General features: G+C 39.8%; 1 protein-coding gene across 1 annotated transcript in view; it reads right to left on the bottom strand.

Moving 5' to 3' along the window:
- Nucleotides 1-13,287, bottom strand: part of ADAMTS19 (ADAM metallopeptidase with thrombospondin type 1 motif 19) — a 264,349-nt gene that overhangs the window by 23,964 nt on the left and 227,098 nt on the right. Inside the window, exons 20-21 of the mRNA XM_047778552.1 lie at nt 8,652-8,856; nt 5,362-5,514 (exon numbers count right to left, since the gene is read on the bottom strand). Of these exons, the coding sequence (XP_047634508.1) occupies nt 5,362-5,514; nt 8,652-8,856 (358 nt within the window). The remainder of the gene's footprint in view (nt 1-5,361; nt 5,515-8,651; nt 8,857-13,287) is intronic.

Genomic DNA, 13,287 nt, shown 5'->3' with positions numbered 1-13,287 from the left:
ATTCGAAACCTGGCAAAATGTACACAATTAAGATTCTTTTTGGGCTTCTCTTAAAAAATTAGAGTGCTAACTAGTTAGGAAAAAGAACACTTATTTGTCTATAGTTATTACAGAGTCCTAAGCAATATATCAGATGGATTCCAATAACATCCAAAGTATGTGTATTAAGAAAATTATTTTTATTAGAAATAATCCAGATATGTGCAGGTCTTTCATAGTTACGAAAGTAAATTATGAAGCATCAAGATGATGTGAGTTTTAGCCACAACTTTGTTTTCAGAGAAAATGGAAAAAATTATTGTGAAATGCCATTATAAGATTTGTAACTACCTGGAACTAGAGAAGATTTACCAGGAGAATGATTTACTAGTAATTTAAGTGGAATTGCTAACTTAAATCCAAATTTTATAGTTAGAAAGCATGTATTCATCTGATGTAATTGTCCTATTCATTAGAAAAAACTTACCTTAGTTTTTAGAAGCCCCTTCTATTCAGATGAATATACGGAATACAGTTGTGGTTTCCTTTGGCAGGAGAAGTTAAAAATGACTCACTACACTGCAAGCTTTATATTTACTACTTCTAAACAAAGTTCTCCCCTACCACCTGTATAATTAAATCGTTGAGAATGATTTCTTGCGCTTCCAGCATTATCCTGAATTATCACCAAAGACTCGTAAACTCTTATCAGAAAATCTATTCATCATGTCACACTCTGATATGTGGCCAAAGATTCTCATTTCCTAGAATTTTAGAGGACTAAACTAAGTTCAAAGTGCAGAGTATAAATTGACTCTAAGACTAAATCAAGATTATGTGCGATTCCGAGGTGTTTTATCTTTATACTTAAAGAAGTAGAAACCACATACATACACTGCATGGAAAAGTTAACTCTATAAAAGCTTCATGAAGGACCACATTCTGTGGATAAACCATTATTCTTTTATTTGCTCCTCTACTGGCCGCTAATACTGAAAACCAGAAGTTTTAGAAGGTCAAATAAAGGCCGAAAGGTCAAATTCAGCCAGAAAAATATGGCGTTTCATTAAACTTAAGAGACTATGCTGTTTTTTTCAAGTCCGTGTTCCACGTTTTGTAAAGCTTAAAGGAGTACATAGAGATTTATTTATACTGCCAGGAAACATATCAGTGATGTTTTGCTGTCCTATCCCAGGAAAGACCCTAAGGCCATAGCTATATCAGAATGTGACATGATTACATCAATGGTTAACCCAAGCCAGGGCAAAGCAAACGCAAAGTTTGGGTCCTATTTTTGCCAACTTTCTAGTCCCAAGGAATAAACAATAACATTGTTTAATAAACTCTGTGTCATATCTACTTAGAAATCAGAGGTAACAATTTCACGACGGGTGATTTTTCTCTTGGAGTATACCTGGATTTATAATTTTCCCTCTCAAGTTGAGAGCAATTTTCCCATTGTTTACCTGAAAACACCAAAAACGTAAATGCTAGAAATCATACAGGCTGATACAAACGCAGTAGACACAGTTAGAGGCATAAGCTATATTCTTTGTAAGCTTCCATGTAACCAATTTTACATTGGCTCAACAGTGGTCAATGGCCTTGAGAGAGTGGGAAAAACTGAGAATATACATATTTTAATGGATTCTCTAGTATTCATCCATATTATTGAGACAGGAACAGGATTTCAGAGCTAGACTTTATGAACAGTTCCTTGAATAATCCCGATGAAAGCCAACACAGGGCTTTAATCTTAAATTCACTTAGGTATATGAAGAGCTGAAAAACATTAGTAGAATTGGAATGAAACAGATTAATTGACTTCAGAGGTGCATGGAAATAGACCCATAACTGCACACATCTTGTTTGTGTTCTTCCTTCAGGAACGCAGCTGATTTGAATAAGAGATCTAGGTGCTTCTTCTATGAATACTTTGATCATTGGAACAATAATCACAGCACTATTCCTTTTCTCTGTAATTATTTTGGGATGGTCCTCATTTTAACATGAAAGTGATATTTTAGGAGTAAAACAGGAAGGGAGAAACCAATAAAGTTCACATGGAGCAACTGGCTTTAATTTGTGCATGCTGTTTGAATCTGCTATGTTGAAACCTCAGCCATAAACAGAACAAAGAGAAAGCAGCTTAAAGGAAAAGGGCAGAAATCTTCATACAAAGAGAACAGAAAATGCAACATACCTGGATCGTCTACATAAGCAAACAAAAAGGCCGACCAACAAAGGTTCAAAGTCATGGAGTAAAAATGCATATTTTCTTAGTGCTATCCATGACTTTCCTTACTCGAAAAGGCTGTCAAGCTAGGGAGCAATGTAGGAACATCACAAAACCAATTTGAAATAATTCAATACAAGCATATTTATAAACTACACACATGCAAATTGTGGTAAAATTGAAAAAAATTTTTTTTCAGGCTTAGTACGGAAAACCAAAATCAATGTTTTCTCTAATCTCCCCAGTTAATTTTGACTTTGCTTAAGATCTGACCAGAGGCCACATAATAGGCACATTTGTTAATCAATAGTAATAGTGTATGTCACAAAAACAGGATTTGCTAGCTATATTTCCATATGCAGCAATGTGGGCACTTAGAGTTCTATGTAATCAATCACCAGAAAGACTGGATCTTCTTTTTTTTGCACTAACAGGTTTTTTTTTTTTTTTTTTTTTTTTGTAGTTCACTAGAGGTTAACACTTATCACTTAGAATCTTTCTATTAAAATGAATAATGTGGGAAAAATATACCTCAGGTATTCTAGTAGTTTTAAAACTTTCTCTTAAAGCAGATTTCCTTTAAGGAAAACATCGAGGATTTCACGAGTCAAAATAAACAAATGCTGAGTTTCTGCCCCTGAAATGGAGCAAGAGGTGATCCTGCCCCCTTCAAGAAAGCACTTCCATTTCCTCAAGCTAGTTGATTACCTTTTGCGCCAAACAAAGTGTTAACAGAAAAACATCTTGAAAACAATGGTGGTGTCTATTTTCCTTATTTCGCCCTCAAGGAAAGAGGTATTCAGTGGCTTAACCACTCAGCTCATCTGCTCCAGGAGGCAGTCCTACGTGTCCCCATGTTCCTTGACGTCCAAGCCACAGTCTTATCACGCACCCCTATTTTCCTCTCAGAATTAGGGAAACAAAAACCCTGAACATGAAAGACACTATGTGCGGTTAAGGTGGCATTCTCTTTTGTCCCAAAGTTGGTTCCTCTGGATGTACGGTTTCCTGACATGGTTCACCAGTGAAAAGCTGGATGGATTGGGCTGAATATTCCCTAATTCTGCAGCCAGGGGCGGATTTACCTTGTTTACAAAGGCAGGCTTTAGAGTCCCAGTGGAAACTGTAAATGTTCTAAGCTGTGGAAAGAGTATGTAGTTCACTGTGAAATCATATTCGATGTTACTAGGCCAACGTTTGGTAGAGAGGAAAGGCACGAATAATCATAAGAAAATAGATTTATCATGGATTTCTTTTTGGCTAATCTTGAGGAGGCTATTTAACCCCAGGGCACTGTACAAGGAAAATATTTCTTCTACAATACTCTTTAGGGTTATTTATCAATAGTTACCACTGCTCCCTTCCATGCCCTGGCAACTATCACTTTTATTTCCATTTATAAAGTAACAGAGAAGGGGAATGGGTTTATTAGGTCTCTTCTAAGCCCTAGAACTTTGATTCCATGATAACAAGTATATAATACCACACCTGAGTGGAGCAAGTACAGGGGACCATTTGATTAGTACTTAACATTTCTGAAAACTAGTACTTGGACAGATGTTTTCACCCAGATAGGATCAGAATTTTATCTTAAAACATGGGGTTTATTAATACTTTGTAGAGTGAATATGTGTGCTGTTTTCTATAAGCCATGTATGAGGCACTTGTACAGATGGCCAACAAGCACATGAAAACATGCTCAACATCACTGATTATTAGAGAAATGCAAATCAAAACTACCATGAGATACCGCCTCATGCCAGTCAGAATGGCCATCATTAATGAGTCCACAAAGAACAAATGCTGGAGGGAGTGTGGAGAAAAGGGAACCTCTGCACTGTTGGTGGGAACGTAAGCTGGTACAACCACTATGGAGAACAGTATGGAGGGACCTCAGAAATCTAGACACAGAACAATCATATGACCCAGCAATCCCACTCTTGGGCATGTATCTGGACAAAACTTTCCTTGAAAAAGACACATGCACCTGCATGTTCATTGCAGCTCTATTCACAATAGCCAAGGCATGGAAACAACCAAAATGTCCATCAACAGATGATTGGATTATGAAGAAGTGGTATATATACACAATGGAATACTACTCAGCCATAAAAAGGGACGAAATAATGCCATTTGCAGCAACATGGATGGAACTAGAAACTCTCATCCAGAGTGAAGTAAGTCAGAAAGAGAAAGTCAAATACCATATGATATCACTTATATCTGGAATCTAATATATGGCACAAAGGAACCTTTCCACAGAAAAGAAAATCGTAGGCTTGGAGAATAGACTTGCGGTTGCCAAGGGGGAGGGAGAGCAAGTGGGATGAACTGGGAGCTTGGCATTAATAGATGCAAACTATTGCCTTTCGAATGGAATAGCAATGAGATCCTGCTGTGTATTGCTGGGAACTATGTTAGTCACTTATGATGGAGCATGATAATGTGAGAAAATAGAATGTATACATGTATGTGTAACTGGGTCACCATGCTGTATAGTAGAAAAAAAAACTGTATTAGGGAAAAAACAATTAAAAAACAAATAAAGTGTAAAAAAAAAAGAAAAAAGAAAAAAAATTCTTAAGTATTACTATTATCATGATTAAACTTAATGATCACCTACCAAATAAACTGTGTCTACTTGATTCGACCAAAGGACTTTCAGAATTCTGTTCCTTTCCATTTCTTCTATATACAACCCCAAATAACAAGGGGGAAAAGAATGCCTTTAACACATTAAGATGGGAATTGCCTTTGTTTAGTTCTGTCATTATCTTCCTTAACTATATTCTGAATGCACTTATCTGACAGTATTCTATTTATTAGGTAACTCTTAGGCAAAAATATTCTGCATAAAACTGTATCAACAAAACAATAACAGACAGAATGTTTTGAGAGCTTCCTTTGTGCCCCAGATGTTAAGTACTTCATATGTTTTATCTTACTTATTCTTTACATCAGTTTTATAGAGGTCGTGACCATGGACAGAGAGGCAGGATTCGAACCTGATATATAATACCTCTCCCTTCTGTGATCTTACCTCTCTCCCTCTCTCTCCTAAACTTCACAGTGTGGGGTATGGTACCCGGGGGCAAGGCTGACATCACTGAAACTTAATACTGAGAAAGCACTCAATTGATTCTCACCTTAGACCAGTCACCCATTCGCCACACATAGCACTTGGAATAATCTTCACAATCCTCAGCCTCCCGCGGTCTGGTGGAAAGGACGCATTTCTTTCGAGGGTTGGTACACCTCACGGTCCGATGACGGACGCCTTTGCCACACTTGACCGAACACTGGAAGATAACATCAGAGAGTGTGGATAGAGTTGGTGATGGGGAGATAGAGACTGATTATCAAATTATGGGAGGAACTGGTTGTAAGCATCCCTTATAAGCCTAGCACCCACCGAGAGGTCGGAAGGAAGCAGGGGAAGAAAAGGACCAGACTACACTCCAGCAGCAGAGGCCAGATGAGGCTCAGGACACCACCTGAGAGGTGGATGGGTTTCAGAAACACAAGACCATTATAACAGAGCGTCTTACAACGAGGGATTGTTTTTGAAAGACAAATAATAAATGACCAAAATGGAAAACGCTAAACCTGATGGACATCAAATGTGTGCATGTCATGATGTAAGGAAATCCATTTTCCTTTTGTTAAGATTTCGTTTCTTTTATCCTTAAGACATGTTCGTGAAGAGAACAATTTCTGAGAGAACATCCTTTCTCACTAACTTTTCTTAAAGCGAAAACATTGAACACTAAGCAAAAACCAAACAGCTTCTCTGTATAACGATATGCCCCTAGAAATCATCATTCTAAATAGTTATATGGATTGAAAATATAATTCCAGTTTAAAATAGTTTACATGTCATGAATAAATGATGCTTGGATGATGATGGTGACCTAACAGGGAGGAAGCAGGTAAGATGTAACTGCTACTTTCATTTACACTGATGCTTCCCACGGCGGACTATGAAAAAGCCTCTCAGTTTTATAAAGGGATGCATCACTGCTTATCTGGACCCAGGGACCAAAATGGCATTAGGTGGGAGAGGGAAAGGAGGGATGAGAGGTATGGCAAAATTTGAACAACCTAATTTATGCGTGTGTCTGAGAAAGGTTCAAAGAAAGGAATGCGGGTACATATTCAGCAATGACGTAGAAGAGGAAGAGCCACGCAGATTTCAGCAGCTATCTTGCTGAAAACTTAAGCACAGAACTGATGACATTCTAAATATAATAAACTTTGTACTACTGAGGAATTGTCTCATGATTTATGGCTCATACTTGAATGCATTGAGCTTTAAAGTGAACTACATGTGTGACGCGGCATTTTACTCTACATTTGTATTTTCTGGTAATTGAAACTCACCCTAATCTCCCAAACTTAATTTTTAAATTGAATCAAAAGAGACATTTTTTTAAGTCGTACATGGCACTGAGGCATATTACTTCTCCCAGCTTGTGCCACAATTCCACATGGTAGCATATTTCTGACTTATTTGTGAAAATGTTACAGTTAGGCTGGAGGTAGGTGTTTTTGTTTCTCTGATGTTTATGTGAATCTTTTGTCCAGATTCAACTGATCCACTGTGATGTAAAATTGGGCAATTCATCCTCAAAGGTATATAGCACAAATGAAGAAGAATCTACTCAACAAAATTTTTTTTTTTGAAGAATGAAGCAGTGTATTAACCTTGCAGCATTTGTTCTAATGCTTCTTGTTGGCAGTGATCACCTGTCTGGTGATTCTGTCCAGATCTCTTTGTGTCTGAGGTATCACCTTGAGGCCCCTATCTTGGTCCTTTCCCATCATTTTCAGCCCCTCCAGGGCTCTGAGGACCTGGAGGGCCATGCTCTCAGAGCCTCTGCTGAAGTGGCTAGTACAGCTCAGAAATAAGGGAATGTAACACTACTTGCAAAATTTTTTTGGGGGGGGGAGTTAACTGAAGAACATTCCCCAATTTTATTATCTATGGTACCTTAGCCTCAATTTTCAAAAGAATGGCTAGTTACTTCAACCTAGCCACCCCCCCCCGCCCCCGTTTCTCTCTCTCTCTTTTTTTTTTTTTTTTTTTGCTTTTTAGGGCTGCACCCACGGCTTATGGAAGTTCCCAGGCTAGAGGTTGAATCAGAGGTACAGCTGCCAGCCTACACCACAGCCACAGCAATGCCAGATCTGAACCACATCTGCCGCCTACACCACAGCTCATGGGAATGCTTGATCTTTAACCCACTGAGTGAGGCCAGCGAAAGAATCTGCATCCTCATGGATACTAGTTGGGTTTGTTACCACTGAGCCACAACGGGAACTCAAACCTAGCACTTTTTAATTGTCATTTTTATACCCTAGCTAATATTCTGAAATTAAACATACAAATGATTTTGCTTGGGTGTATGTGCACATGGGTGTGAGTATATGTGTGTGTGTGTGTGTGTGTATGTGCATGCACCCAAAAAGCTCACCTAAAATGCTTCAGAGTAGCTAGAAAGATAAGTAAAGACTGGGACTAATTATTATGAGAAGATATGTACCATGAGAACAGAAAATAAGCATACCCGTTTGGCTTGGAACACAGCTGCATGCTACACACTCTAAGTTGCTGGGCATGCTGTGTAGTGAGCCAGGCAGCACTGGGTTCAAATCCTACCTCCAACACTCAAGTAGGATTTTGGGTAAACTAACTTTTCTGAGCCCTAATATTATAAAGTGGTGAAACTGTTAACTTTTGTGAATTGGGGATTAATATCAACAGATACTTACAAGTAAAATTCCTGCTCACAGGCAGTGGTTGTTAAATGTTAATGTCCTTTATTCTCTCTCTTCTAAATGCTCAGGGATATGCAATGAATCAAATGTGTATTTTCCTATGTGCCCACTAAAGAGTATACTCATGGGGAGTTCCCATCATGGCACAGTGGAAATGAATCTGACTAGCATCCACGAGGATGCAGGTTCAATCCCTGGCCTTGCTCAATGGGTTAAGGATCCGGTGTTGCCATGAGCTGTGGTGTAGGTGTCAGATGCTGCTTGGATCTGGCATTGCTGTGGCTGAGGCTGGTGCCTGCAGCTCCAATTCAACCCCTAGCCTGGGATCCTCCATATGCCACAAGTGCAGCCCTAAAAAAAAAAAAAAAAAAAAAAGAACATACTCACAACATATAAATAAAAAAGCTGGATTTTAAAATGTACTCAATCTGTGCTTTTGATTATGTTACACTATTTATGGGGTAAAGAGTAAATGTCTGTGTCTCTCCTGCCTTCAAAATTATTTCTAATGAGCGTATCCCTGTTATTACCAGAAAAATCAATAACAGGGACTCAAACTGCCATGCAGAGATTCTGACTATGATACAACAGGACCTTATAGAGGCTAAGAGTCAGCAAAGCAGAGGGAAACGGAGAAGCAGCGGGGCGGGGACCGCACCTCGGACCACACGCCCGCCTCCCACACAGTCATGCAGTCCTGGCCCTCGCAGCGCTGGGCGGAGGCCGGCTTGGGCCCCGTGCAGTCCCTCTCCCGGGCTCTGATCAGGGTGCCATTGCTCAGCTGTTGGGTACAGGCCACTTGTCTGCTCTGCATCCCTTTTCCACAAGTTCGTGAACACGGGGTCCATTCTGTCATCATCCATCTAAAAGTAAAGCAAGAGTCACTGAGATGAGTTAAAAGACACCAGGGATGATACATTCTGACCCGGCGGGAGGCGGCACAGTGTCACACAGTGAGTTCATACCTTTTTCCCAAGACACCCCTGCTTTCTATTGCTGTGACTTCCTCCTACTTCTTACCTCGGAGACTTGCTCTTATTAAAATCCCAAAGGATTGTAAGAGATTCCAAGGCTGTCACGCTGCTTGCTTTGCCTGCTCCTGCTGCCCACCACATGGCCATATTGAAATATACCGAGTAAGTATCAAACCGCTGACATGTATGAGTTGTTCCTATTCTTTGTGTTTTAAGTCTTCATACTAACCTCCTGTGTTAGGCACTACAACTATCATGGGTATTTACAGAAAAGGAAACCAAGGCAAGGAGAGGCATAGTAACTTACCGAGGGTCACAGGGTTGTAGAGTCAAGAAACTGAAATGAGGCTGCAGACGACCTCATAATGGGACACGTGCAGGTATTAGCAAGGTAAATGAAGCCTGCCCTAGGAGTTCCCATTATGGTGCAGCAGGATCTGTGGCATCTCCGGAGCACTGGGATGGAGGTTCGATCCGCAGCCCAGAACAGTGGGTTAAGGACCCAGCATTGCCACAGCTGCAGCACAGGTTGCAACTGTGGCTTGGATCTGATTCCTGGCCTGGGGTGGCCAAAAAAGAGAGAGAACAAGAAAAGAAGAAGCCTGCCACAGAGAAGTCCCACTTAGCTGGGGAAAACAATCACAAATGCTTATGTCTATCATCTGCACCAGATCTCTGTGTCTGGGACCTACCCTCCAGGTCCACCCAGAGATGCCTCTTTAGGCTAGCTGCTATCTAGTGGCAATGTGACCACAGACACTGAAGTGACAGGCTACATGCACAGGGAGCTCATTTTAGAGGTCCTCAGGACTTCAATTCTATCCTTGGATTTTGCCGATTCAGTGATACAACCAATTCCTAAGTATTTTAATACCTAGAGATTCTTTTCCCACACATCAGAACAGTGATGGGTCATCAGAGCAGTGATGGAATCTGCGTCACTTCCGCTTCTAATGAGTTGAGATCTACCCTAAGGAACTCTCATTCAAACACCTCCTCAAATTTATTTCAGGAAGGAATTGAGGCCTATGGCAGAAAAGTGATTCATGAAATTTGATATTTGTATGAATCTTGTCAATAAAACCCTCTGCCTTTACTGCTACTTGAACAACCTTATCGTGGGATCTAAATCCTATTTCAGCACAGGCAGGGCCATCGGAAGCCCTGAGCCTAACTCTGGGCTCCGTACTAGCTGTGAACATTCTTGAAACAATATTTAGCTATTCAGTTTCCATGTTCTCATTTGTTAAAGTGTTTATTATTATACTGTCTGACATTTAATAGGCATTCAGTATATAGCATGTATTGTCATGTCATGCTCTATCGTGGTGTACTTATAAATGATTCACCTTCATCTATTTTCCTCTTTATCTTTCATTTGTTTAGAAAGTAAACCATATGCTCAGCTTGCTCCCCAACAACTTTCTATTTTCACCCCATAGCAATTGTTTTTATGGAGCATCTGCAGCCTAGATCCTTAACAGCCAGTCTAAGTTTCTTCCTCCAAGAGGGGCTTCTCCATTCAGCCCACAAGGACTGTGCTATACTCCACCCTCTGTCACCTGGATTGTGGCATTCCCATGATACTTATTAGATAGTCCTCAGCTAAATGCAGGGGCTCATGAGCTGTAGAATTTGACCGTCCTTAGTGGTACATTAACTCTTCAAAGGAAGAGACCAATGTCTTATTTTTCTTTCCATCTATGATACTTTCACACAACAGCTCTTCATTAAGTATTTCTTGAAGTGGAGACTGTCTCTCTGTTTTATAGAAAGAGCCTCAATTCTTCCAAACTTACAGAAATCCACATGTTCCTGGCAATGTCCCAAAGCTTGAGAAGGCACATGCTTATGCAACCTCGTCTTCTCATCTTATAATGGCTTAAGCCTAAATGATTTTATGCTTTCATTAGTGAAAAAGAAAAAAAAATCACCATGACATTTGCACTCTAATACTTACTACCTCTAATAAAGTTCCCGTCTGCTCATCTATCAAGTATGATGCAGACCTCCCATTTTGCTTTGGAGTCCCCTAGTGGATTTTTCCTAAAGTGAATTTTTACCTTCCAAATCTAGTTTCGTTTCTGCTTCATCTTTTTGCGCCAGGATACCTAAGCTACAAGCACAATTTAAAGCCATCTATTTGCCTTTCCTTTCAACTAGGGAACCCACCATGGAACTATGGAACACATTAAGCAAATTCATGAAATCCTCAATTTTTTAAGTCAAATTTGAGATCCTTAGTATAATGATAAAAAGTTACTTTTTTCATTCCTTGAAAAACTGCTAAAAAATAACAAACATATAAAATGAATTATAATGAGAGAAAACATTTCATACTTGAGAATTCATCTAATTTGGAATTATTTCCTTATCTTCAAGAGTCCTTACAAAACTATTTACCAGTGCATCAATACTTTTTATATTAGGTAATAGGGTTACATTAGGCCATGTGGGGACATTTTCAATAAATGTAAATTGTAATTAGAATATTTCTTACCAGGGTGGGGAAGAAGCAGCAGCAAAGGGAACAAAAGTTGTGCTATGCCAATAAGTCTTGGCAAATTTTCCCGTGATGACCCCTCATAAATGCCCATGACCATTTCTTACTTTCCAATATTTTGGTTCACCTCACTGACCTTGCTTCTTGGTGGGTCAAAACATACTGCCTCTTTTTCTAAGGGAAAGAAGATAATAATCTTGAACAAAGAGACTTCCAGTCTCCAGCTGCAAAAATTTCTCACTCAGAAATGTACTGACCTTTGAACGCTATGCACTTTACCAAGTCTTATCAAGGCATTTTCCCCCCAAGATAGCTGAGGTCAGTGAATGAACAAAAAAATGGAGTGTACTATATACACGCTGCTTCTCTAAAGACTAAGTTAGGAAGTGACAACTATGATTTGGTCCTCAAATTCAGCTCATTCAAGATTCCTGATATATCAGAAAAAGTCATTGGTCTTTTATCCAAATAGGAAAGCTATATGGTCCATAAAAGAAATGCTCTTTGGAAGTATTTTAATAATTTATTTAATCCCAGATAAGCATTTTAATGTCTATTAAAACAGATAAAAAAGAGAAAGATAATCCTTAGGAACAGTAATAACAACAACAACAACAAATCCAGGTTCTTTAGCTGACAGGGCAAAAGCTGAAAACTTGGCTTCTCTATCTGTCCAGCAATGAATGGACAAGGTCCAAGTACCTGGCTGTAGGCAACAATATTTGCCTGAGTCATCCCTCTGGTTGATTACCACACTGCCTCCTGAAAACAGTTAGTTCCCCTGCTTATCAAATCAGGATTTTAAAAAGTATACAGTTGGGCTTGTACAAAGGGCGTAACCCTATTAAAAGTATTTGAATGTACTTTTTTTCTTTTGTACATTCCTTTACATATCTTTCTTCTATTTCTTACAGGTATATTTTTCTCCATGAAGGGGAGGGTAGGATTGTTAGAGCAGGAATGCAAAGGAAAGAAAAAGAAGGCAATCCACTTTTGAGACTTTAAATACATTGCATCTATAGAAATGCAAGTCTTGAAAGTTCAGCTTTGGAGAGGAAGAAAAGATTTTCCAGTATCTTCAAAGCTCCCGTAAAACATAGTGTGAACCAAATCTGGAGGGGTTAACAATCGAGTTTTGCACTAAACCAGAAATAGAGTGAACACGGATGCAGGGCTAGTGCTACATCTGAAGGGGGCAGGGGGTTGGGGGGCGGAGGGAGGAACCAGAAGAATTGAGAATTAGCCTGCCAGACACTAATTCCCAAAGAGATTACTGAAGACAGAAAAGCTCAAGAGAGTTAATTGGCAACTCTGTTGCTCCTTTTCCTCTCACTCCCCATAGGTTGTGGTGGAGGGAAGGTCACGAGGAAGATTATAATAGCTAGAGAGGACTCCAAAGCTACAAATTCTCTGCACATCTGAGTTGCAGGATGTATACATTCAGTGTGACTCCACTGTAGAAACTACTGGGAGAGGACATCAACTCACAAATACACCTTAACTCATGGAGCTTCAGCAGGTCGTTGAGTGTCAGGATGGAATCAACATCCCCTACTCCACGTTCTAGAGGAATCGATCCTGCCTGACACTCTTGTGTCATTCCATCCCTCAGAGTTTGCAGGACTTCTGACACTGGGGCCGAGTCCCCCTCAAGCCCAATATTCATTTTTATATGAAAGCACAGAGGTTTTCAGGAGCCCATGAAGGAAACCATTCCACATAGGCTTGCTGCTAGCCTGGCCCCCAAACCACACTGACGTGCCATTCACTCATCTGGGCTGGTTGCTGAGGCATAGGCTTCCTTCTACTCCACTTTA

This window comes from Phacochoerus africanus, chromosome 4 (genome assembly GCF_016906955.1).
Source record: "Phacochoerus africanus isolate WHEZ1 chromosome 4, ROS_Pafr_v1, whole genome shotgun sequence".
Classification (NCBI taxonomy): Eukaryota; Metazoa; Chordata; class Mammalia; order Artiodactyla; family Suidae; genus Phacochoerus; species Phacochoerus africanus.
Note: the sequence above shows the minus strand (reverse complement) of the source record. Positions and strands in the feature narration are given on the sequence as shown.